The sequence below is a fragment of the Antennarius striatus genome, chromosome 6 (assembly GCF_040054535.1).
Source record: "Antennarius striatus isolate MH-2024 chromosome 6, ASM4005453v1, whole genome shotgun sequence".
Taxonomy (NCBI): domain Eukaryota; kingdom Metazoa; phylum Chordata; class Actinopteri; order Lophiiformes; family Antennariidae; genus Antennarius; species Antennarius striatus.
Window position 1 is genome coordinate 13,076,987 of NC_090781.1, and position 27,271 is coordinate 13,104,257.

Sequence of the window (27,271 nt, forward strand, 5' to 3'; positions counted from 1 at the left end):
TTTTCTTCAGGTCACATTTAGGGCTGTTTGAAAGTTTTTTGTGCTGAATAGTGAATATTTTGCACTGCCAGTTTTTACTGTCTTACTTTTTCTTCTAAACGTGCTGATCTACTTTTCTCAACTGACTAGAGGAATTATTAAAAAAATTACTTCAACTTTAGTACAGATCTTTTTAATCAAAACTGACTCCTCCTCTGAAAACATGTTTCAATATGGTCCTTTTTTTAAATCTTGCTAATTCCAGTCTCGTAAAGATGAATATCCCAGTGCCCATCTCTTTCCCATTATTCATGTTGAGCTGTCTCTTATCCTACCTGCTTCTGATTCCAGCTACATTCTCAATCCCAGTTTTAATCCCCTCTAGGCCCCGGCGTCCTGCTACCCTGTTTCCAGTTGGACTTTTATTCCCTATATGTCAGACTTTAGTCTGCAGTCCCACCACAGGCTTCATCCACAGTGCTCTTCTCTGTCCCAGTTTCTCTTTTTAGCTCTTCCAACATTCACAGACCTTGCAGTGACACAGCTGGACTCTCACTCTGTCACCACCAAAGGGACTAATTGTTAACAGGAAGAGGGCTGGGTTTACCCAGCCAGAAGCTTTTTAGTATTTCCTCCTCAGGACAGCCAATCAGAACAGGACAGACAGACCACCGGCTCAGCGGACTGTCGGGAAACATCTGCGGGGGTTAGTGAGTATGTTGGACACATAGTGAGGAAACTACAGCTAATGAAGGCAGTGGGTCACAAAGACTAATGATTGATACACAACACTTGAAGAAATGGCTGTTCTTTGAACTTTATCAAATCTTTGGTATTTACTAAAATGCGTGGGTTTACAACACATGTCAACAACAGTGAATGGTGTTGTTGATTTTACTGAAATTTGGCCTTGTTGTTTATGCGTTGTTGTTGAGTCAAAAATAGTTAAGGATTTCACAAATCTGGGAAATACAAGTCGGTGAAAATATTCTGTTTACTTTGCTGAAGTAGGCACGACAAAGAAAGGATGGAACGAAGAACAGCTTTTGTCTTTGTTTAGTTTTCTAAACTATATCACAACCTGGAATGATTTTTAACTATCTACTAAACTTCTGAAAAATAATTCAATGACAACATTTATTCATAACTTACAAATTTAGCTACGCAGAAAACTGCTCAGTTCAATTCAAATCTGCATAAACCCAAAACCATTTAATACATACAGTACACAGACAGTAATGTGAGCTTAATGTTAACAGCCTCCTTTGAGCAAAATATTGCAAATGTCACATTTGACAGAGAGATAGTGGTGGTGTCGCACATCATGTGACGCTAACTATGTTTCCCAGGTCATACGTTCTTGAGACAGTGGGCATAACAATGTCACGAGGAACCTAATGACACACATTAGGAAACAATGAATTCATTCTGTGTTTGCATAAGGAAAGGTATGTTTTCCCCTCTTTTTCACCAGAGAAAACCCACTGAGAAACAACCCAACACAAAGAACTCGTCAAACATATCTCTGAACAAGTCTGACCTGGTCTTACATGGACCTGGTAATACCCTGACTCTAGGAGGTTTTAGCATGATGTTTTTTGCTGCTCTTGCTGAACTTATTTCGAAGATAATTACATAAAAAACAATCCTTTTTAAAAAGATCACATAATCACATTAAACATTTTAAAGTGTGAAGCTTAAGCAAATATCTCATTCTACACTGTTTCACATGTCTCATTTTCCAAGTCCTTATCCTAGAAAGAAAATGTTATTACACTGCAAATAAACATTATTTGTCGAATTATTACACTGCAAATGTGACTGTCAAATCATATACAAGTAGTTAAAACTTTCAGCCTCCTGGTCACTGCCTCACCTTCACAATTTCACCAATTTCCTTTTATCAGCCCCATCAGTCTAAACAGAGCCATCAGCCACCACCACCAGTGTCTGGATTCTGTGGGGGGATTTATCTTTCTAGAGTTCAGGGCAGATGCCTGTTGATCATAATCTCTCTGAAGAAGTTAAACAACATAAACTTTCTGACTGACTGTTTCTTGCATTCAAAATCAATTATTATAAACTATTATCTTATTGATGTTACTACCATCAACCTTAATGATTTTATGCTCCTGGACAGGCTCAGTCACTTGGATCAGGTGAGGTTTGCCCCCTTATGAAACACTTCACTGTATGAATGATGAACTGACACTTTAACTGCAGATGTTTTGATAATTATGTCATTCTGTTACCGCTTTTTATTGAGATATTTACTGATGGCATATTTTATATACTGATTTTTTCCCCATTTCATATTATACTGTATTTATTAAAGCTGGGATTTCACTGTGAGAACTAGAGCATTAAAAGCAAATTCAAGGACCCAACATCCTATGGAATAGGTTTTGTATTATTTGACTCTGAAAGTTTCTAATAAAAAACATTTCTAAAAAATCTTCCTCTGCAGAACAAACTAGCGACATGAGTCTGCACATGCAGACAAGATGATCTATAAAAATGAGATTTTATTGCACTTGATTAGTTGTAATTAATTGCCTGAATTTTAATTGTTTTAATGAAGAGAAGGAAGTACATTAAAATTGATTCAGCTTTGACAGCATTTAAATTAATTAAAAGAAACCGCATTCAGTCATATATTATTTGAAAAGGCTGAGAGTCAGGTTTTTATCTACATTTCTTTCTGGTCCTTCAACATTTTGGGTTCAGATCTTTATTCTCACATAAGTGAAAGGTTTTCTTGCAGCCAAGCAGCAAAGGATGAGAAAACTTCGGCTTTTCCCTTCAGGGGTCGCCACAGCGAATCAATTGCCTCCATCTAGCCCTTTCCTTTGTATGGAGGCAATTGATTCGCTGTGGCGACCCCTGTCCTTTGCATCCTCTTCTCTCACACCAACTACCTTCATGTCTTCCCTCATTACATCCATAAACCTCCTCTTTGGTCTTCCTCTAGGCCTCCTGCCTGGCAGTTCAAAACTCAGCATCCTTCTACCAATATATTCACTATCTCTCCTCTGGACATGTCCAAACCATCTCAGTCTGGCCTCTCTGACTTTATCTCCAAAACCTCTAACATGTGCTGTCCCTCTGATGGACTCATTCCTGATCCTATCCTTCCTGGTCACTCCCAGAGAGAACCTCAGCATCTTCATCTCTGCTACCTCCAGCTCTGTCTCCTGTCTTTTCCTCAGTGACACTGTCTCTAGACCAAACAACATCGCTGGTCTCACCACAGTTTTGTACACCTTTCCTTTCATTTTAGCTGAAACTCTTCTATCACACATCACACCTGACACTTTTTTCCACCCGTTCCATCCTGCCTCTACACGCTTCTTCACCTCTTTTCCACACTCTCCATTGCTCTGGACTGTTGACCCTAAGTACTTAAAATCCTCCACCTTCTTGATCTCTTCTCCCTGTAGCCTCACTCTTCCACTTGGGTCCCTCTCATTCACACACATGTACTCTGTCTTACTGCGGCTAACCTTCATTCCTCTCCTTTCCAGGACAAACCTCCACCTCTCTAGCTTCTCCTCCACCTGTTCCCTGCTCTCACTACAGATCACAATGTCATCTGCAAACATCATAGTCCATGGAGATTCCTGTCTAACCTCGTCTATCAGCCTGTTCATCACCATAGCGAACAAGAAGGGGCTCAGAGCTGATCCCTGATGCAGTCCCACCTCCACCTTGAACTCCTCTGTCACACCTACAGCACACCTCACCACTGTCTTACAGTCCTCATACATGTCCTGCACCGCTCTAACATACTTCTCTGCCACTCCAGACTTCCTCATACAATACCACAGTTCCTATCTGGGCACCCTGTCATAAGCTTTCTCCAGATCTACAAAAACACAATGCAGCTCCCTCTGGCCTTCTCTGTACTTCTCTATCAACATCCTCAAAGCAAATACTGCATCTGTAGTACTCTTTTTAGGAATAAAACCATACTGCTGCTCACAAATGCTCACTTCTGCCCTTATTCTATCTTCCACTACTCTTTCCCATAACTTCATTGTATGGCTCATCAGCTTTATTCCTCTGTAGTTACCACAACTCTGCACATCTCCCTTGTTCTTAAAAATGGGCACCAGCACACTTCTCCTCCACTCCTCAGGCATCTTCTCACTATCTAAGATCCTGTTGAACAACCCAGTCAGAAACTCTACTGTCACCTCTCCTAGACACTTCCAAACCTCTACTGGTATATCATCAGGACCAACTGCCTTTCCACTCTTCATCCTCTTCAATGCCCTCCTCACTTCATCCTGACTAATCTTTGCTACTTCCTGGTCCACAACAGTCACTTCTTCTAGTCTTTGTTCTCTCTCATTTTCCACGTTCATCAACTCTTCAAAGTACTCTTTCCATCTTCCAATCACAAAGGATGAGAAAACTAAAGACGTTATAATTGCTTTTCTTACACAGGCAGGAAAATAGATTCAAACATGTTTCTATGCATAGACTAAATGTGACAATCTTCATAAACAAATCATTCTATAGCTTGTATCCTAAATATAAAACCTTACATAACCTTATATATAACTGATTGTTCACGTTCAGCTACATTACCTTGATAAGCACACAAGGTGCCTGAACGCCTCTCCAAATTTGAGATAACATGTAAAATCCTACACGGCTGTCAGTCAGGGGTTGTGATTTTTGACTACCATTTGAAGCACAATTGATAATTTGCACCCCGAAGAAATGTGAGTCTATTTTTACGTTTTGTACATTTGTCTGGGCTCTTCAGGGGCTGGTGAGTTGCTTCCTCTGCCAGGATGGAAACGCGACTGAATGAGTAACTAATTAGATTATAACATGCATCTTAAAAATCGATTCTGGGTCACATTGGTCACAGTCGTGGGAGGCAAACAGCTCACCAGCGCTTTATAGAGAAAACGTAAGACTGAAACTGTGGGTTGTAAGAAATAAAGCTTTCTATAAAAAGGAATGCATGTATCTGTGTTTTATCTATTTTTTGTTTCATTTTCAGTTTGTACCTGCATCTTTTTAAGTGAAATTGTTTGATTTTCCTTTGAAAATCAAGAATATCATTCATAATTTCTAAAAAATCTATTTTTGTTCAATTAAAATAAGCATCATATGCACGAAAAGAGCAACCTCCTCCGGGATTAATAAAGTATCTATCTATCTATCTATCTATCTATCTATCTATCTATCTATCTATCTATCTATCTATCTATCTATCTATCTATCTATCTATCTATCTATCTATCTATCTATCTATCTATCTATCTATCTATCTATCTATCTATCTATCTATCTATCTATCTATCTATCTATCTATCTATCTAAAAAGAATGATGTTTAATGCTTTTATTGCCAAAATGTAAATCATAAAACATCAATAAAGAATGAGGAGATGAACGATTATTATTGTGAGGAATTATTCTACCACTTGTTTATACATGATTTACTGTTGAACAACTCACAGGAACTGTGTGGATGATTCCATTAAAAGTGAAACCGTCGTTTTCTTCCTGTATTTTATGTGCAATTAAAAGGTCAATAAAATTTTAATTAAAAAAAAAACGAATGAGGGAGATGAATTGTGTAACTGCCATATTATTATTTTCAGTCTGTAGAGGTGACCTACATGCTCCAAATCTAACCCTGCTGTTGAAATACATTCAGGCCACTACATCCCATGACAATACGAGCACTCATCCTTCATGTCCTGGAGGTAAACCTGCATCCTTACCTGATAATGAATCATTCGAATCATCAGTTGAGCTGCTTGGTAATGGCAGTATGTCCTCTGGTGAGCTGCTATATACAGTATAGTCCTATAGCAGAGGTGACCAGTGAAGCATGGAGGACCAGAGATGATGTTCTCTCATAGTGAGTTATGTCCTTGTGCTCTCAAGAACAGGAAGACCTGTGAGAGAACACACACCTGTATCATGTTCCTTCACATGTTGTTGTCATAACCAAAGCAGATGTCAGGGGGAAAAGTAACTACAAGATATCAAGAAAGGAAGCAGGAGAAAAAACATATGATCACTGACATCAATATAATTCATTTTCATTTTAAACATCTCCTCTATCCAGCTGCTGCAGAGTTTTCTACTCCTAGATGGCAACCCAATGAGTTAATGCAAATATTTGAATGCAGAATTTATTCTCAACAGGCTTGGTTAATGAACACATGTACAGTATGAAGTCTGGTACCTTTTTTCTCAGATGTACATGGAGATAAAAACAAATATATCACAGCAATGATGCCCAGAGCAGTGTTGGGTGAACACTGGCAAACTGAGACTATCTGACAAATCTGCATTCACATTCATGACATCACACAGGGGAACCGTTCCCCAACCGAGACTAGATTAAAATGGCGTAACAACATTTCTGTTCCTTGAAACTTAATTGGTTGATGGAAATGAAACAGGTATTCATCATAAAGTCACTGCTAGTGAATCATAACATTCCATTAAAGGCAAATGGGTATGTTTCCTTGTTAAAGCAGGGAATTCTTTGTTGAACACACATAAACATGCAGTTGTATTCAAACAGTTTAAAATTAGGATTTTCTGTATTTTGCTGTAGGGAATAAATGAATGAAAAGAGAAAACTTTCACATTTTGCTCACATTACTTGAGAGAGATTTCTGCTCCTTCTTGCTATCACAGTTGATAAGCTGAGGTACTTCATAAGGTGTTAATATCCTTCAAAAAATAAAAATAAAGCAGAAAAAACATGTCCAACAAAGATTAAAAAGATTTTAGTAATAAATTAAAATTTTATTTATTCACTTTCTGCTCTTCTTTCATATTCCAAAGCAGTAAAATCAGATGTCAAACAATAAATTCTTACTCTACTGTTGCAGTTGGACGTGAATACAGGGCTGTGTCCTCACAGACCACCAACAGTACTCAGCCATGTATAATAATTTCATTTAGGTATCCAGAAATGTCTTCAAATGACTCCTGGATTAGCTGCAAATTGCTCAAATATCCAAAAGACCTTCTGTTGACTGTTGTGTGTTCATGATGTTGGAGATGTGAGCTGGTACATCAGTCTGTTCCAACAATATCTTTACATCTAGTGGATAGACGCTTCAAGAATATGGTGCAGGCATTTGTTGTGATCCTCAGGAGTACTTTTTAAATTTCCTCTGGTCCAGCACATCTCATCTTTGTCAGCCACAGCTGCACTCTGGCACTAATAATATAGAAAATTATCATGCTAACAATAGCATGCATCACACCTCTACAAAGAAAATAATGTACAAACAAAAAGTGAGCCTTGAAAGCTGTCAGTCTGAAAATGTCCTACGATGGTAACAACAAACATACCCAGTCCACAGCTGCAACCACTGGACCAGACTTTACATTTCTCTGGTTAATTGGCGGTCTTACAATCTTTTGTTAAAAAAGCTATTTTGTTTTTTGATGGACATCCTTCTCGTTTCTACTTCCTGCAATCTTGTCATGTACAGTATCTCAAATATATCTCATTATATCCAGAATACTTGGAACCTTGTCAGTGTTGGGAGCTTCCTCCATCTACTAATCTGGACAGTTTGGACCCGTTAATGTAGGGTCCAGGTAGAGGTCACTTCCTGACACTGAGGATGGTCATTTGTAGACACTCCTCCTTCAGAGCCACCAGCTCTGTCTTATAGGTGCTTGTCTTGGCTCCATCGACATAAACAGCAGGCTGCTTCTTTGTTGACAGCGGCGTTTCCATAGTCACCGAGCCCGCGTTTAGGATGTCGGCGTGCGATGGTGAGGAGGAGGCGCCCCTGTTGCAAGCAGAAGACATTAAAGCCGAGAGAGCACGGCCTACGTCATTCCTCGCCCCTTCATTCACAAAACAGTACAAAATGGGATCTGCGACACAGTTCAGGCTGGTCAGCGCCAACGATACATGATACGCTGCAAACAGAGTCTCCTCTGAGCCGCAGTCACACGGCTTCCTTAAAAACATGACACTCCGCACCAGGAGAAGGATATGGTACGGTCCGAAACAGAACAAAACTATCAGGATCAGACTCAAAGCCAGCCTCTGAATTTTGGCCTTTTCCTCGCGCTCTGTTGAGACGTTGCAGCGCACTGCTACTAGGATGCCACGGTAGGCAACAAGCATCGCTGTCCATGGAGCGAGGAACCCCAAAAAAGTTCTGTAGAGGTTCATCCCTGCCACCCAGTCCTGCATGGGATACTTCTCAAAGCAGAAGGTGTGGTTGAATCGGTCCTGAAAAAGCTCATCGTGAAACAGAGGAGCAGAGTTGGCGATAATCTCAATGATCCACACCATGGCACTGACCAGGACAGCTGCAGGATTTGGAAGGAGAAGAGATGTTAGAATGCAATGAAACCCATTCCATTCAGCTGTGTGCATAACTGGACTGTATTGAAAGACAATAAGGAGCTGTGGGAATGACAGACAGACTTCAGGCAAATTATTAACTTCTACCAAAGTTTATTTACTTCATCAAACCAGACAACACCGAACTTACACCTCTCTAGCTCACTACCCCATCATTTTTCCACGCTGTATTTGAACCAGCTATTTTCAGACTGTCAAGCCAAGTCTCTGTAAACTGAACCACCCAGCCAGGGATTGGAACCCACGTCCCCCTCTAAGAGAATTGAACCTCAATCCAGCACCTTAGACCATTCGGCCACATTCCTGATGATCTGGTATGATACAATGTAATATAATGTAATCAAATGTAATGTAACCTAAACTAATAACAAGGCAGACAGAGACTGCAACATCCCTCGACACCCCTGAATTCACCATTTTACCCTGACCTACACATTTTTGTGCCTCTGGTTTCCTGAAAATGGAACCACAGGAACCACATGCGATTAATGAATTCCACAATAAAGCAACAAACTACTGTATTCATCTTATTATTTACGGTAATTTAAACTTTTATGAACCCTCTCCACTCTGATATCAAACCACCTTTTCCCACACTCTGATAGACTGTTTAAGGCACTTTTGTGTCTCACTGAAGTCCAAGATTTCACAGAACATAGCGCACTTCTGAATGCCGTCAGCCGTACGGTATCGTATGCGCGTACGGTATCACGTGACTGCCTTCCAAAAATTAGCGATGAGTACAAAAGTTGAAATTTGACCTTGACCTAGTTTTCTCTTGAACTCCTGCATCCTTACCTCTGTCACACCTACAGCACACCTCACCACTGTCTTACAGTCCTCATACATGTCCTGCACCGCTCTAACATACTTCTCTGCCACTCCAGACTTCCTCATACAATATCACAGTTCCTCTCTGGGCACCCTGTCGTAAGCTTTCTCCAGATCTACAAAAACACAATGCAGCTCCGTTTGGCATTCTCTGTACTTCTCTATCAACATCCTCAGAGCAAATACTGCATCTGTAGTACTCTTTTTTGGCATGAAACCATACTGCTGCTCACAAATGTTCACTTCTGCCCTTAGTCTAGCTTTAACTACTCTTTCCCATAACTTCATTGTATGGCTCATCAGCTTTATTCCTCTGTAGTTGCCACAACTCTGCACATCTCCCTTGTCCTAAAAATGGGCACCAGCACACTTCTCGCATTCCTCAGGCATCTTTAGGTATCCAGAAATGTCTTCAAATGACTCCTGGATTAGCTGCAAATTGCTCAAATATCCACAAGACCTTCTGTTGACTGTTGTGTGTTCATGATGTTTGAGATGTGAACTGGTACATCAGTCTGTTCCAACAATATCTTTACATATAGTGGATAGACGCTTAAAGAATATGGTGCAGGCATTTGTTGTGATCCTCAGAAGAACTGAGGATCCACCATTTTGTCCTCTGCTCTGCCTTTGCCCTCTTCATCTTCCTCACCACCAGAGTCATCCTACACACCACCATCCTATGCTGTTTGGCTACACTCTCTTCTACCACTACTTTACAGTCACTGATCTCCTTCAGGTTACACCGTCTACACAAGATGTAGTCTACCTGTGTGTTCCTACCTCCACTCTTATAGGTCACCCTATGTTCCTGCCTCTTCTGGAAGAAAGTATTCACTACAGCCATTTCCATCCTTTTTGCAAAGTCAACCACCATCTGTCCTTCTGCGTTCCTCTCCTGGACACCAAACCTGCCCATCACCTCCTCATCACCTCTGTTTCCTGCACCAACATGTCCATTGAAGTCTGCTCCAATGACAACTCTCTCACTTCTAGGTATGCTCTTCATCACTTCATCAAAATCCAACCAGAATTTCTCCTTCTCCTCCAGCTCACATCCTACCTGTGGAGCATACCCACTAACAACATTGAACATCACACCTTTGATTTCTGCGTAGCTTCAGACTCATCACTCTATCTGACACACTTTTTACCTCCAGGACATTCCTAACAAACTCCTCCTGCAAGATAACTTCATTTGTCTTCCTATCTACACCATGATAGAACAACTTGAACCCTGCTCCTCAACATCTAGCCTTGCTACCTTTCCACCTGGTCTCCTGGACACACAGTACGTCTACCTTCCTTCTCTGCATCATGTCAACCAACTCGCTACCTTTTCCTGTCATAGTTCCAACATTCAACGTCCCTACTCTCAGTCCTATACTCTTGGCGTTCCTCTTCTCTCTCTTCCTACGAACACACTTTCCTCCTCTCCTTATTCGACCTTTGCTGCCTGAATAATGTGCTTTTTGTTTCATCTTCCTATCTGCAAGGTTGTGAAAATATTTGATGGACGGACAGACGAAAAAAACACAAACACTGACAATTACAATAAATCACCGCTTTGCGAGAAGTAATTAACTTATTAAAACTAAAATTTTGAGATTGTTTCAGATCTGTTTGATTGGTTTGGTTTCTAAGAATGCGTTCTGGCCTTTGCGTTTCGGACCGTTCGGAGACGGTGTTCATTGTCCCTTCAACCCCACGTACCTGTTTTGATCCGCCGAACTTTGGCAAAGCGCAGGGGATACGCCACGGCGAGATACCTGTCCAGTGACACGCAGCAGAGAAAGGCGATGCTGACGTAGATATTTGTGTAGAAGATGAAGCCAAACAACTTGCAGCTCCCCTGACCATGGATCCAGTCATCACGCTGTAAGAAGTAATCGATCCACAGAGGAAGAGTGGTTATGTAGAGGAGATCTGCCACCGACAGATTGATCAGGTAGATACCAAGTTCATTGCGCTGGCGGACCTGGAGAATATTTAAAAATGAAAAGTTATTTTCTATTTTATAAAATTTAATAATATATGCATAATTTCACAACGTTCTCATGGCATGTTTGTCAGCACCTCACCTGCATGTAAGCAGCCCACAAGGCCATGCAGTTAGTGGGCAGCCCCAGAACGATGACTATGATGTAGAGAGTAGGCTGGAAGAACTGGTCTACCTTACTGTCCACATTACAGAATGAGATGTTGCACATTGTCCTGTGTGGAACACTCCGGGTGTGTCTGTGTGTGTGTGTAGGTGTGTGATGTGCGTTCAGCTGTCTTCAGCTTTGAGTGTCCCTCTGCAGTTTCACTATATTCCAGCTCCAACAGTTTGACAGTGACATGGCAACTCTGGTGTCCCACTCAGCAACCACGCAGCTGTCCAACATGGAGCAACGGAAGAAAAGAGAGCTACAGTTTTCAGGGCATCTCATGGTTCCTGTACAAAACATTGTCCTCACTCAGGGGGGAGGGTGATGTGCCATAATCCTTTCTCATGATTCAAAGTCGGCCCCTGCATCCTTCAGCTCAGAGGAAAAGAGGTGAAAAAGGAAAGAGCAAGTGATAAAATGTGGTGAAATAAAAGCTGCCTTATCAACACTGTGCCAGGCCTCCTCCGCCCAGACAGGGCCTCATCAATCTTTCTGAGGTCTGCCAGGTCCGCTGTGAGGAAAGGATGAAGATGGGTGTGAGGATGAGTACGTGTCAAGGCCCTGACGACATGCACAGCTCCTCTGGGATGTTTGCGCTGAGACAGGAATGAGTTTTCAGAGCTTCACCTTTCTGGAGCCGACAGGCCATCCATTTACTGTGGACTCCTGAGCATCTGCAAGAGTGAGACAGAAACCATTAGATTAGGATGACTCTGAATGCAGACTCTACAATACAAGAAGGAAAGCAGAAGAAAGCATCAGGGTGCGATTTATTGATGGGGATGGGGGGGATCATCCCCCCCTGGTTTTTATACCCAATATATATTGTTTGGCTCCTACAGTGGGACAACTCCATCAATAATTTAAATGTTTTTTTGAAATAACAGGCAGGTTGTGACAGAGTTTTCTCCCAGGCGGTCTATAGTCTAACATGACATCATGTGACATCTCAATTTTTGAGGTGTTAATTTTACGTTCAAATTAGACTAAATCCTCTTGCCATGTGATCGGGCGTTATGAGATCATCTTCCATACGGCTGGCACAAAAAATTAAATGTTAAATATATTAATTTTCGACTGTTGGGAATTTAGTTCAAAGGGTCTACCATTTGTAACTAAAATAGAAATACCCCCAGTCTATTTTTTTTTGCCAAATCACACGCTGCTCAGCATGATGTATTCCTTCATGGAACCGCGACCTTAATACAAGAGAGAGAACGAAAATGGGACAAGGAGGGCAGCTCATTCCCGAACTTCTGTTTCTCTTTAACCAACTTGATATTTAAGCTCCGAGCTGTTCTCCTATGCTTTAAATTATTTTAATTGAATGTGGTGTCAAGTCTGTGGAATACCTTCCTCCATGTCCTCGATCTGCCTTTTTTCCAGTTTTCTAAGATGAAGGACCATCAGAAATAAAATCTTTGTCAGCCTGCAGCTTTTTTCACAATAGTTTGCTGCATCACACCTAATTACTCTCACAACCTTCTCCAATCCCGTAAACACGTAATATGTGTGCATTCAACAGCATTAGTGAGTGGACAACAATCATCATGACCATAGACACAGCACTGTTCGACACTCAGTTGCTCCTCAAGCTGACCTTTGAGACCTTGGAGAGAGGGCAGAAGCTGGAGGGAGGTTGGAGCATTCTGTGTGGACAGTATCACGTGTGAGGAAGATTTAGTACGGCTAATCAATTCAGATTTGTGCACTTTAATCGTTTACATGCACAATTTACAGGTACACCATGAATACTATAGGAAAGATGTGATAGGAAAGCAAGGTCATGAAACATGCAAATACACAATCAATATGTTTTTGTTGGAAATATGGCTGACAACATTGGGACAAACTATAAAACAACTCAACACTGACTCCACCCAGCAGACCTGAGATTTCACAGTCAGCGATCTAACGGTGACTTCTATTTCACTGGGGAGATCCAGAAATGGCTTAATGGCAAAGAAGTAAGACAAACTCTTTCTACAGACAAAGGGTGGAGGTCTACGTCAGTGTTCACTTCCCTGTTGAAACTCCCTGCATGAGGCATCAGAGACGTCCGTCATCACACAACAAAACTGTTTAAGATCTGTGAAGGAAACAGCTTCAGCCTGAGATAACGTGACGGTCACTGGTGTGGAACAGTGACTTTGGACAGAGCCAACCTGATGACACTTGTAAACACACACGCGCACATGCGCATGCACACACACAAATGCACACACACACCTGAAGGATAAACATAGTTATTCTATGTTGACCTTGTCAAATAAGTCCTTGTTAAGGGAAAGTCTCCAGCTTGTACGAAAACCTGACGGCTCATGAAACTTTTAGTCCATTGTCTCCACCTAGGAGGTCTCACGCTGGAGGTCTGAGCTCCTTCCATCAGTCTACGGTTTCTCAAAAAGACTATTTTTGCATTGCTGGTATTTCATGCTTTAAAAGTGTGCTGATGATTTCACCAGTGCATGTGACAAGTACGAGTAAATTATCCTATTTTTTCATTTTAATCCCCTAAAAACTTTAGTTTGCATTCTTACAATTCCACATTAAAAGTCAGTGACTCAGCTGTCCCACTTAGGACCCAAACGTCTCTGCTGCCTTTTAGGGAAGTTTTGCTTTTTCTATGGAACTTCTAAAGAGCATAATTCGTTCTTTCAGTTTGTGACTGTTTCTACCGCAGAAAACGTCTTTGCAGCATCCCTGATATGGGTAACACATCCACTACTGTTTATGATGGTACACCAGTCACCATGGCTACCTCTAGAGTAAATAAATAGACAATGTTCTATTTATTTACTCTGCAGGACAGGGCAGTGAAGAAACTCAAGATGCAATCACAGTAATATCATCATTTAGTGTTAAATGGAAATTAAGATTCTACTGAAAAATTCATTGGAGGGACGTCCCATCACTATTATTACATTTGTTATAGAAACTTTCTTTACAGCTTTACCTCAGACATGAAATCAAATAGACACATTGGACAAGCTGCTAATTGTATGATTGGTTAAAAAGGACAACTCTGCTCTTTCACCACCAATTTGTCTTGCTTTGACTTTGGGTATCAAATATCAGAACAACAGATGAGTTCAACGACCCTAAAGAGCTCTGGATTAAATCCCAAGGCGTGTCACACTGTCATCAGCTGATCCCACACGTGAATGTCAGGTGAAGTGCTTTTTGACAGGTTTTTCAGCTGTGCTTAAATGATTATAGGATTTATCCATATGTTTGTTTATTTATTAGCCTGAAAAAGATAAGAGAACTTGTGACAAACTCACTTTTGACATGCGCTACAAGGATGTCAGTGTCATCACCTCTCCATAAACGTTTTTCCTCTAGGATGCTTTCAGTTCGAGTTATTTTTGTTTGTTTCTAATATTTTACCAATCCCAGATAAAATCCAATCACTGCACAATTAAAGCATCAATTGAAGACTTTATTTTTAGTTTCCTTATTTAATGTAAGGAACACAATGGACGCACACAATTAAAGAGGTAAAAATTCATAGAGAAGAAAAAGAAAAACAGTCATTTTTTTGCTTTATTTCACACGGTTACTCAAGGTTCTGTGTCTTTATGATACTTGATGTGTCTGTTGCTCTCCCTACATTGTTGGTGACATGAAAGAGGAATCATTAAAGGAAACAAAGTAATTTTAAATATTGTGGGAGTAACTGTGTGGTAACAACGCTGTTTGGTATGTACAGTATGTAAATATACATGAATTATCTGTACATACATGCAAAGACATATGAAGGTGCGTTTTATCTTCAATTTAATATTTTTATCACAACAGCATTCCAACATCAGTCACCCTGCTACTACAGCACCGCAGCGTGAGCACACTGGGAAACAGAGGAGGGCTTTTGGAGGGTGTTGTGTCCTGGGAAACGGGTTTGTCCTGGGTTATCTTTGTGCCCACTATAACTAGAAATGTGATTTATTCTGTCAATGTCTGTCAAGAAATATTTGCAAGTGAGCTTGGATAGGCTCCAGCACCTCACAAGCCGTGACAGTGGATGAAGTGGGTAATGACGATGAATGAATGAATGAATGAATGAATTTGCAAGTGATGGCTCCACAGATACAGTACAACTCTGCACGCAAGTGTGAACGCCTGAGTGTGTTTCCTGTCCTAGAAAGGTTCCTGATGGCATCAGGTCAGACAGTAACTGTAGTCTACTGTATATGCATGTGACCTCTCCACTACTACTACTACTACTATCACTTTTAATCAGTGACGTCACATGAGTGCTCACATTGACACTGAGAGCAGAATCCTCATGACAAGTCAGTGTCTGCATACACATCTTCTTCACAGGGATGTCTGTCAAACTCCATTCAGCTTAGAGCCTCAAGTGATTTTTTATTTGAATGAAATTGTCACAAACATGGGTCCTAGCTTATACTAAACGTGGTTAAATTTTGATGATCTGGATCCAGGTATTCAATTTATGTCTTCAAAAATATCTAAATGTCAAAAATGTTGAAGTCAAAAACAACAGAGTCTTGTTTCTATCTGTGTTTCTATCTGGTCCGGTCAGCAGCAGTGACAATACAAACAACTAGTTCCAATTCCAAACTCAGCATCTCTGAAGCGTCAATAAGCTCCTGAACGAATGGTGCTGTCATCCGTGTTATGTTACATTACTTCATTTTATCATTCAGTAGCTCGTATTTTCAAATTGGTAAGTGAATCAGACAGGGAAAGGAGGGCAGGTCTAAGTCATAGTCATTACAGTTATTACATGCGAATCAACAGTGAGCACAAACCCAGGAGAAGGTGCTGCAGGGGTCAGGTAAAAATAATGTATCCGAACTTCCTGTTCAGATTCCTCATCTTTGTCATGAAGTTCATTCACTGCATTTGAGCCATCCCTGAGGAGCAGTAGTCTGTCCTCATGGCACCCCAGGAGCATTCTGGGTTAAGTATCTTGCTCAAGGACACATCTTCACATATACTGAGGCATATACACATATACTGAACTGACCTGATAAGTGGACGGTGCTCTCACCACTTAAGCCCTAGCTGTATTAATAAATTACATTAATAAACACCATCCCATAGTTTCAGCGCCCCATAATTGTCTCCAACTTTAAATAGTTACATGTTGGTGCAGAAACACTTCTGACCGGGGAGCCAGGAGGGAAGACAAGACAAAGAAGATCCTGACCTTACTGTTAAAAAACGGAAACATCACAGTCAGTAATTAAATCAATAATCCTGTCAGGAGGATACAGTGTGTGTGTGTGTGTGTGTGTGTGTGTGTGTGTGTGTGTGTGTGTGTGTGTGTGTGTGTGTGTGTGTGTGTGTGTGTGTGTGTGTGTGTGTGTGTGTGTGTGTGTGTTACAGCAATAACTGTGTGCCAAACATTCCTGTTGACAGTCAGACAGTTGAAGCAGGAAGACAGTAAGGCTACACCATTAATCCGTGTCAACAAACCTCTTATAGGTCACATTAAGGTCACTTCCAGGACGCACACACACACACACACGCTGGAGTTTAAAGGAGTGTTACAATCATAACATGCAGCATGTTTATTTGAGTGCTAACATCTCTGATTATGTGAACTGTTCTGCTATCTTTCACATGTCAAAGCTGGCTGCTAAATGCCAGATGTCCTCTTTGTATTTTATTCTTGTGGTCAGGCGTCGTTAACACAGAGGTGATGTCCCAGAGTCAAATCCCTGGGTGTCATCACTCCTAAAACTTTACTTTCTTTGGCACAGAACACAGTGGAAACATTTCATTCTATATTTGAATATCAAGAGTTTATATTTAAAATGTGGCGATATAAATAGACAACCATCTGTTAAACTTAGGCAGTGTTAATTTGTTTGCTGCCTGGTTGGAACTATGGCAGCAAAGTGCTAATCTAAATCTAGTCATTGCAGCAAACATGGATGAGTGTGTGCTAATTTAATAACCTTTTTCTGCATGGTTTGATGAAAACCAAAGTCTTACTGTCTCTGATGATGTTTCCTCTGAATCCAGCAGAAGAAACAATAAGGAGCATTATTCTACTCATCACTCTTCAATTCATTAATGTTTTGTATATCAGCTTTCCCTTTGTTTTATGAAACAGAAACGTCCTGCCTTCTGACACTGTATGTTGATTGTGTTCAACTCAACAGCCTTCAGAGAACAATAATCTTACCTATAATCGACATTTAGTCAATTCAAATCCTGAATTTGTGCTGTATTTTCCCATTAATAATGAGACAATGGGTTTGAGTGTTTTGTGTGTTTTGGTAATATCCCATTGCTGACATTCAGCTGATCTTGGGGCTGATTAAACATGAATTGTTAAAACTGTGGTTTGTTTCCCGGTTTAAGGGAGGAGAATCCTGAATGAAATGAATTTACCAACTAATGGTGAGTTAAACATTAACAGCACACTTGAGACCCACATGCTGCTGTGTTCCCACCAATACTAGAATTCTGTTTCCTGTCCATCATCATGACCACACAGAGGAATGCGTGGACGTTATCGAAGGAATAAAGGCATTAAACTTTCCAGAACAGCATCCTGGCACCTTCAATAAATGAAATTGAATGGTAGGTTCACACTTCATTTTGTCAAAGCAATTACATTTTCAGCTTGGTTTGGCTGATAAAAACAAGAAGTGACTTCTAAACTGGCACAGGCCTGATCCAATCACATCCCTCTCTGGGCCCTGCAGAGAGGGGTGTGCCTCCCCCACTGTGATGTTTGTATTTCTTCTGACATATCCTTGCATTGTCCAAATCTATTACTCCAGAATCAAATTGGTTTCAGTGTATAATTGCATTTACAATTACACTGCACACTGTATAACTGTATGCAGTGTACAGTGTACCATGAGTATCAAGATGGCAATGGAGATTTCTCACCCTCATCTTGGTTTTGTACCACAGCTTTCCTCCCACAAATGTATTCACTGTCTTGTACTACTGTAATCCTAAGAGAACACGAGAGACTTGTCCACTATGGACAATATGGCTGTTGTTATTGCTCACAGAGGAGGCTGACCTACTCCTCCTGGGATTCAAACTGGCAACCCCCTGGGCACAAGAACACTGCAGAATTTTAAGAGTAAATATCTGAGGAGAAAATAGAATTCAAAAAGACAATTGGGGAACAAATTCTCTGGCTACAAAGACCAAAGGACAGCAGTGACAGCTGAAATCTAAGAAAGTGATTTACAGCCAAACTCACATTTTTAAATGTTTATAATTACAGACGGATTACACTTATCATGTTCATCAACTTATTTCATGTCAGGGTCATAATGGTGCTGTAAAAAAACAGATCAGCCCATAAAAGAGACATATTTATTGGTGAAATCTGATAAAATACAGTCCAGTTCACTCCCATCGTCATCTATCGTTAGGTCAAAAGAGAATAAGAAATCAAAATCTTCAGAAATTATTTAGATCTTCACCGCTTTTCATCACTTGAATACTTGACCTTTTTTCTGTTTGACGGAAGAAATTGTGGTGGAATTTTTGTCTGAATGAAAATGTGTTCTGTTTGTTCTGTTTGTGCGACTGCCCTATGTCCTAGAGCATTTACAAATGGGATTATAATACTGTGATAGCAGCAATGACAGCATTGTTAAGATGGGTCTAATAAAATACCAATTACAATCTGTGTCAGGGTTTTCCATCTGGCTTTGTAAAACATTCAGATGGTGCCACAAATGCCTGCAGCATTTTATAAGTGTGATAGCAAATAATTCACAACATCAGTCAGTAATACTTGAAAGAACTGATTTGCCTTAACAAGGTCAGTTTTTTTTTTTACTTTAGCAAGACCTTTATCAGGAGGGGGGGAGCAGGAGATTGGAGGTTTTATTTTTTTCTAGCTTCTGTCCCCATGTCTGTGCTTATTTGGGTCAGCTTTTCAGGCCACTCTCTAGGGTGGAGGAAGTGGTAATAATGAAGCATGACCTGACTCTTAATCTAACGTACTGAAAAGAAAGTCGGACAGACTGAAAAATAAACGTGGTAGTCAAACTGATGTGGGGACGATAACTATTTCCAAGTTAAACATTGACATTGTTGTTACTAGTTTATTTCCCGCTTCGATTCCCCCTTTTATAAATGTCACACGGGGTGAAAGTGTTAAAGAAAGATGTCAATTCCTCACTTTAAACGTGACGGAAAAAATGGACATGTTTCATTCAAATGTATCATTGGCACTCACTCCACTCTGTGGCCTCTCTGTCCACAGATTCCATGCATCAAAGCTCCCAACACTGATCTATATCCTGTGTTTGTGTAGGTGTGGTTTGTTGCTTTTGACCAATCGCCCATCTGGGGTCTGAAAAAGTGATATTGTTGAAACAGCCACAGCCTGTTTTGTGTGCAAGCAAAGCCAATGGCCATAACAGCAGCGCTACGTCAGGATGACTGCATGTGGCCTGCCTGCATCAACAGAGAGCAGCTGATGATGCTACTAACTGCAGTCGGGAAGTAAAACATTTCACAAATATGATTTACAAATGTCAGATGTCAAAAGACCACAGCCTTATGTAAGCTGTGGGAAAGAGGGCAATTATACAGAGAACCGTACAGCTGTCACTAAGCACAGCTACTCTAAGTTGCTGTGATTGATCTCCAGCTGATCATTTCTATATTCGATCTAAATATTTTAATTAGTGGTCTATATAAGGGTTATTCAGAGGAGTCGATCAGATAACCATGAGTTCACAGGCTGTCTTCATTAGCATACCAAAATAAGCAACTTGATTATAATCTGCTTTAAGTTTGTTGCATTAGGGAACACCCCCAGATATTTCAACAGGTTATTGTAGGAGAAAAGAGGTGTAGCTATGATAATCTAATGCATGTTAAACTCCACACATGTAGTGTGTTTTCATTAGCCTTGAAGATGATGAGCAACAGGGACCTGGAGGAGCCTATTACCCATGTACTGACAGGTCCTGTGATTTCTAAAAATTTCACCAGACAAAACATTACCGATAACTTATTTGTGTCTTTTGCAAAAAAAACCCAACAAAGAACAAAACAAAAAACATTGAAATAGATCATTTTGTTACTGTACAGGCAAGAGGCGGGGGATACTCCGAGCGCATTACAGAGACATACGAAAGGCAAACAATCCCTCACACATAATGACACCTACGGGAAATTTTGAACCAAAATTTTATTTAGAGTCTCATTTAATTGGGCTACACCCGACTCATGTCTACTCACATTCTTTAGTTTGAATGCATCTGTTACCTGATACCCAGCATTTCGTTGTCATCTACATTGAGGTTCCGAAGCAGCTTTTAAAAGGTGAAAGACAGGAGACAGCTCATTTGTCTAACAAAATCATCACTATGTCAGTGCAAAGAAAATGTTGAGTATCCTGCACATCATAAACCCATCCACCATTTTTAAACAGCTAGGCTAGTAAAAATAATAATAAACTAGCTATTGTCAGATGAAGGCACAAACATTCCTGTCTTTGACAGCTGAGAAGTGTAGATGAAAGGTGTGTGTGTGTGAGTGTGTGTGTGTGCGTGCGTGCGTGCGTGCGTGCATGCGTGCGTGCGATGGTGGTGTAGGTATGATCACCAGTTACACCGAGGCAGTACAACCCTCCAATGGAAAAAGACCTCCAGGTAAGGGCCTGGTACAAACGCTGTGTGAAGTTGCAGCAGAGCCACGTGGTGGAAACACGGTTTCAGTGCCAGCAGACTGAATGCTGAACAGCGGGTGGTTAACGGCAAAGGAAGCCCTAAATCCCTTTACTCCGATCAGAGTGAAGTATTCCCAAATAAGTTGGTGAAGTGTTCTGTTTGCTGTGGGTATGTGTGGGTGGAAAACTGTTAACAATTTAAAAATTAGGTCAAGAATCGAAAAATTTTGAGAACTCTTGCTGTGATATGTTTCAACATATTTCACTGTTGGTTAATAGCGTAGTGTGCCAGAGGAATGATTTGCAATAGTTTCCATGACCTGTCCAGCATCTTCTTTAAATTGGTAGTCTCACAGGAAGTGCTGACAGACAATTGTCACCAGCGGCGCAGCTGCCGCCTACGGCTACTGTTATTACAGCGATCCATCAAACGCCTAATCCATTTACAGGTGAGTCACAACAGACAGTGACTTCAGATCAGATTACAGTGAAGATGATTGGTTACATCTGGAGCAAACAACCAGACTGTATTATTAGGAAAGCTCAGTCTCAAGCAAGGTAATCAGTTTTTGTTACAACGTTGGAGCAAAATGCACAACTATGGCATCTGACTTCAGGCTCACTGCAGTGTGAATCGGCACCAGGTAGAGTAGGTCATCGGCTTAGACCAGAGCCTGTCTGTCAGGCAGCCTCACCTGTGTCATATTCTTAAAAGCTCAGCAGAAACGTTTTGCACTGTATGTCACTGGAATAAGTGTGTCATCTAACAGATGTTATGTTTCGGGGCTCCAGCTCTTTCCTGTTTGTCCACCTGGATATTTCAAATAATCATAATTGGCTACAAGCATTTTTTCCAGGAAACTCGAGCATGTGGGTGAAGGGAAAGTGAGTGTAGGCGATGGTCCTACATGGTTTCAGCCTGTGTTCTTGCTAAAAAAGTTGAAAATTCATAAGTTGAGGACTACAACAGTAGTATTCCTTCCTAACCCTACCAACTCTTAAAATGAGGAAAACAAATGAGACCTACAGTATAAGGAAGGGTGTACGTTGTGCAATCGCTTAAAGCATAAGATTTACAACTAAATCACCATTGTACTGGAAGGTGCAGCACTCCTGTTACCTTGTTAAGAAAATCCCTGAGCATTACTGATCACAGAAGTTTATGTATAGAGGGGACTCGCACATCATTTATTTGTTGCTGGTTTCTATATTCATGGTTAGTCACCAGTCTGAGTGTTATTCTGAGCAGTAAATTACGTGGGATTGGTGGGATGACATGGAAACCTATAGAAATAATAATTAGCACACATCTACGCCTGTTTCTAATGTCAGGTTACGCAATGCTTCAAACAAGTTAATGAACATCAGTGACTGATTGGAAACGTGTTGAATTACAACCCCCTGTGTTAACTGTTACCACTCATACCCAGACACAAGGCAGAGATAGCATCAGCCATTGTGTCCATGTCATTGTTAAACTAATACTGCCATTCATTCTGCTCTGTAAGATTTAAGCCTTGAAAAACAACTGGATGAACTGCATAGATTGGCTGCAATTTACACCTTTGCAACAATGCAATGGACATCTTCATTCAATCCAGTTGTTGTCTCATTATAAACTATTTAAATTGTCGATAATCTGTGTTTTTTTTTAAAGACTGTTATACATTAAATACCAGTAGAAATCATTCAACACAATTGTGTGCATCATTTGTAGATCAGGCCAGAGCAATTAGTCAAGCTGAGACATCAGCGTCCTTCAACTCGACCTGTTTCCTCTACTGTATGGTGAGTCTCATCCATCTGAGACATTCAGTCACACTGTCTGGTCAATTCACTGTCACCAATACAACTACATTGGAGGAAGCCAAAAAACCATGCAGACAATGTTGAGAACATGCAAACACCACACAGAAAAGTCTCTTGGTTGGATCAGAACCCAGGTAGGATTGCTCCAAGGCAGCGGCGCTACCCACAATGCTACGGGGTGCCATAATCAAAGCCAATTACAAGAAAATTGAAAAGATTCGTAAACATTGACAGCTAAATTGATCCATAACACAAGGTCAGGGGAGCCTATTAGCTGTGGCAAATTTTCTTAATACAGAGGTACCTCAACTTATGAATGTCTCTACTTACAAAATTTTCTATTTGCGGAACTTCTCAGCATGAAAATATTGCCTCTAGTTACGAAATAAATTTCGACTTACGAAAGGTAAAAATACAGTATGGGCTGATACTCGCAGCTCCCACAGGTTCCTGAACGCAACATTCTCATAGCTGCTCTGCCATTGGCTATTACCTAGTCTCTTCCTGGCATCCCATTGGCAAAGAGGGACCTCTGTGGAGCTAGATCGGTGTTTATGCAGGGTCCTCGACATTCAGCCCTCGACCCGTGACTTGTTCTGATAGTTTTACGTACATATATTAACGTTTTTGAGTATTCGCTATGGACCCCAAGAAAGTGACGGAGAAGAGAGGAAAAGAAAATACGAAGAAAAGAGTTTTTTTGTCCGTACAAACAAAGCAAGAGATAATAGAAAAGCATGAAAAAGGGATGCGTTTGGTTGATCTTGCCAAAAAATATGGCCGTAATACATCTACAATCTACATCGACAATCGCCAAGTTATTAAAACAACAGGAAGTTTAAGGAGTTTAAGGTATCGTGTGGGGGGGTTGTAGAAGTTCAAAAGGAGGACTGGAATTCACTCTGTTGCTCGGCATGGTGAGGCAGGAGCACATGAACCGAAGAGGGCAAAAAACAATGAGGACAGCAGTTAGAAAGTAAATCACCATTGTTTTTATTCTTTACTCTAGTCTTTGTTTTTTACATTATGCACAACTGTCATTTATTGTGTAATAATCTAATCGTAATGTGTATTTGTTACATGTTTTAATGCATTTTTATGCTTTATAAAACATTTATTTCATAATTTTTTGGGGCTTGGAATGGATTCGGGCATTTGCATGGAAAACGCGTTTCTACTTACGAAATTTTCTACTTACGTAATTTCTTCCGGAACCAATTAATTTTGTAAGTAGAGGTACGACTGAATTTGCAGTATTTTATGCTTTGAGACAACTACTTTGTTGTTTTATCTCAGACTGTTTAGCCTGTCCGTTCTTCTTTGATGTGTTTCATTGTGATTTCATTTTAATTCAATAAATGGATAAAAATGTTCTGCTACTGAGACTCGACTGTGTGATTGACTGATATTTTATTTAGAATACTGCAATAGGTACAGAAGAAATGTTAACATTCTTGCAGCTCACCTCTGAGCTCTTGATAATAACCCGTGAGGAAAAACAAAAGACACAAAGGCCGGGTTAGTTTTTCCACTACAGATCATCAATGACAACATTCATGTCCAGATGTAAGCAAACATGTCATACAACATCACTACCAGAGAAAATAATAATCAGGACAGGAAGTGATATTGTTTTAGCGCAGCGGGAACACGCCGCCTATGACCACGACACATGTTAGAAGAGATGACGGCACTGCTGAGAGCAGCAGAGAACAACAGGCGAGAGTGACCACATGATAACTGCCTCCACCCTGTCATCCACGCCGGAGCTGAGTAAGGAAGCTAAGGAGGAGTCATGCTACCATCAGATGGTTGTCTCAGTCCCCTATCTGTGTTTCTCAGTGTGAGAGCATGTATGAGAAAGGAAACTCATTACGACATTAAAACAGGGAAACAGCATAAGCAGTGAAAAGACAATGAAAACAATAAAATGGATGGAAGGGAACGACTGATGAAAGTAATTCAAGATGGACGAAGGGAATTTTGTGGAAATGCATTATTCTGCCTGAGGATGTCTATTTGACGATCTTTGTTTTATTGTATAAGATGTTTTATTATTTAAACACCTTAGTCCAGTCGTTAGGACTGGACTAAGGTGTTTAAATATTTAGCATGGAAGCAAAGATGATAAAGTTACTCAAGAGAATACATCTCTTCCTGTGTTCTGTAATAATACTCTAATGTGAGAAAAGTGTCTTTTCTTGCACCACTCACTGAACTTTATGTAACAGCACGTCAGTCAGTCAGTCAGTCATCTTCAGATCACCACCGCTGTATCCGCCGCAGCGGGTCACGGGGAGCCGGAGCCTATCTCGGCGGCATAGGGCGTGAGGCTGGGGACACTCCGGGCACGACGCCAGTGCACCGCGGAGCCACACACAAAGATAGACAACCATGCACACACACACGCATTCCTACGGGCAATTTGGAACAGCCAATCAACCTGAAGCGCATGCTTTTGGAGGTGGGAGGAAGCCGGAGAACCCGGAGAGAACCCACGCAGACACGGGGAGAGCATGCACGTGTTTTCACTTGTATCAAATACAAATAAAATATGTCTTTGCTTTTTTTTTGACAATTATTTGGTTGTTTTTATGACTTTTTATTTCATGACTTGTTATTTTATTTTTTGTTTAAGCTATTAAGTTCTTCTGAAGTCTTTATTTTGTTTCCTTAATGGCATCTTTCTCTTTTGAATGAACCTTTGCCTGTGGTTTTAAAGCACATTTTTGGGCAGGGAGGAAAAAGCTAAAGCTTGAAGAATGGAATACCTCAGAATATTAAGTCCTACTAAACTTTTCTTTTAAAGCTGATTGATTTACCGATGGGATGAGAGACAACTAAGACAAATGAGAGAAGCAAGTAAAACAGCTGTCGCTGCTAATTGTGATTTGAGTCAGAGGCTGAGCTTCACAACACAGGCGCATGGAAACAGCTCCTCACAGATTGTAGAATATAAATTAAACTTTTCACCAACAGAAAAGTTATGACTAAAAAAAAAAGCAGGAATGAAAAATAACTTTACTGTAGTTCCTTCCTTCCTTAAGATAACTTTAACTTCATTCACACACATTTGAATTACCAAACCAGTTCCGTTTTGCAGATTTTTGCTGTTATTCAGTCTAAAAATGTCCTTCCTTCCAACTTTGTCACACAAATCACTCAGAGAAGTATTCCTGGAATGTAAGGTGCAGGGTAAACCGGTTAAGTAACTGTACTATTTCAAACCACTCTTATAAGTTCAGCACTCACTCGAATGTCGCCCCTCTTTCATGTCCCTCACTTCCTGTTTCTATAACAGGCTCCAGGAAGACTAAACTCAATCAACCAGCTCAACTTCCATTCACCGCCTCTCTGCTGTCCAGAAGCCATTTTACAGGAACACACATCCATAAACAAAACAGATAATTAGATATTTATTGGACACAATACCAGAAGCTTTGTTTGTCCATGAATCAGCCAACAATTCACTAAAACCACCTATTTTCATCCTTCCCATGCCCAGGTGTCCTCTTGCTTCCACTGACTATTATTTCTGAAAAGGGATTATATTTATTGGAGCTAAAAATATATATTGATCAGCAGCTTGGAGAAGTCTCACACACTAACAACAACATGATGAAGGGAACATGAGTTCTTATTCACATTCATCTTTAATTCCTCCTCACCGAGTCAAACTAGAACTGTCCAGACAATGACAACGCATTAGCACAGCTTTAATGTTGAGACTGCTACACTACTGGTTTAAAAAAACAAACATGTGTTTCACTTCCATTTCCTTTCCATCAAAGCATCATCAGCCCCCCCTGAATTGATCGCTGTATGCATAATTCAGTTTTATGACTTTACATTTCGGAATGCTTTTGACTTAACAGTCAGCCTTTAGGTTTGAGTGTAATAAATACAGACTAATATAGTTCCTCCAAAACATTTGGTTGTATAGGAGATACCATTGCTTTAGTTAACAGTAGTGTAGAATGCCTGAACACTGAACAAACATGTCATCCTACTGTGTTATTTCAATGCAGTAATGATGACAGTTCCTTTTCTTCCCTACCTGCAAGTAATTATTTCGTTTTATTACTTGTGCTAAGAAGGCATTGGTTTGTTTTTGTCTGTCGGTTTGGAGGGAGGGGTTATCATGTAACCCGTCATTACATGTTGAACCAAATCCAGAATAAAGGTCACATCCAGGAATTGTGAGACAGGCTTTGTTTTTTCAATATATGCATTTATTACGCATAAACTGACAGATTTTGATGAAACTTGCCAAAAGGGTTGAACGTGTAGTAAAAATGAACCCATTCACTTCTGGTTGAAGTGGTGGAATGGAAACCTTTCATTCAGTGTTTTTTTTATTTTTTATTTAAAAAGTTTTTAAAAATTTCTTTAAAAAATGTTTAAAAAAATTTCCATACATCCATCCTCTACCATTTATCAGGGGCTGGGTCACAGAGGCAAAAGTCTCCCATTGCGTCCCCAACTC

The 27,271-nt window shown here is 40.4% G+C and overlaps 1 protein-coding gene across 3 annotated transcripts in view; it reads right to left on the reverse strand.

Moving 5' to 3' along the window:
• gpr4 (G protein-coupled receptor 4) overlaps nt 1-27,271 on the reverse strand; it is a 41,341-nt gene that overhangs the window by 2,553 nt on the left and 11,517 nt on the right. Inside the window, exons 2-6 of one of the 3 annotated variants that reach the window (XR_011035568.1) lie at nt 11,271-12,013; nt 10,903-11,167; nt 6,841-8,303; nt 6,617-6,692; nt 5,726-5,902 (exon numbers count right to left, since the gene is read on the reverse strand). Coding sequence is in view for 1 of the 3 variants with exons in the window: in XM_068317362.1 (XP_068173463.1) it covers nt 7,582-8,303; nt 10,903-11,167; nt 11,271-11,399 (1,116 nt within the window). In the remaining 2 variants the exon portion in view is untranslated. Of the gene's footprint in view, nt 1-5,725; nt 5,903-6,078; nt 8,304-10,902; nt 11,168-11,270; nt 12,014-27,271 lie in introns of those variants that run through there. The other 2 variants (XR_011035567.1, XM_068317362.1) reach the window with 2 other exon arrangements.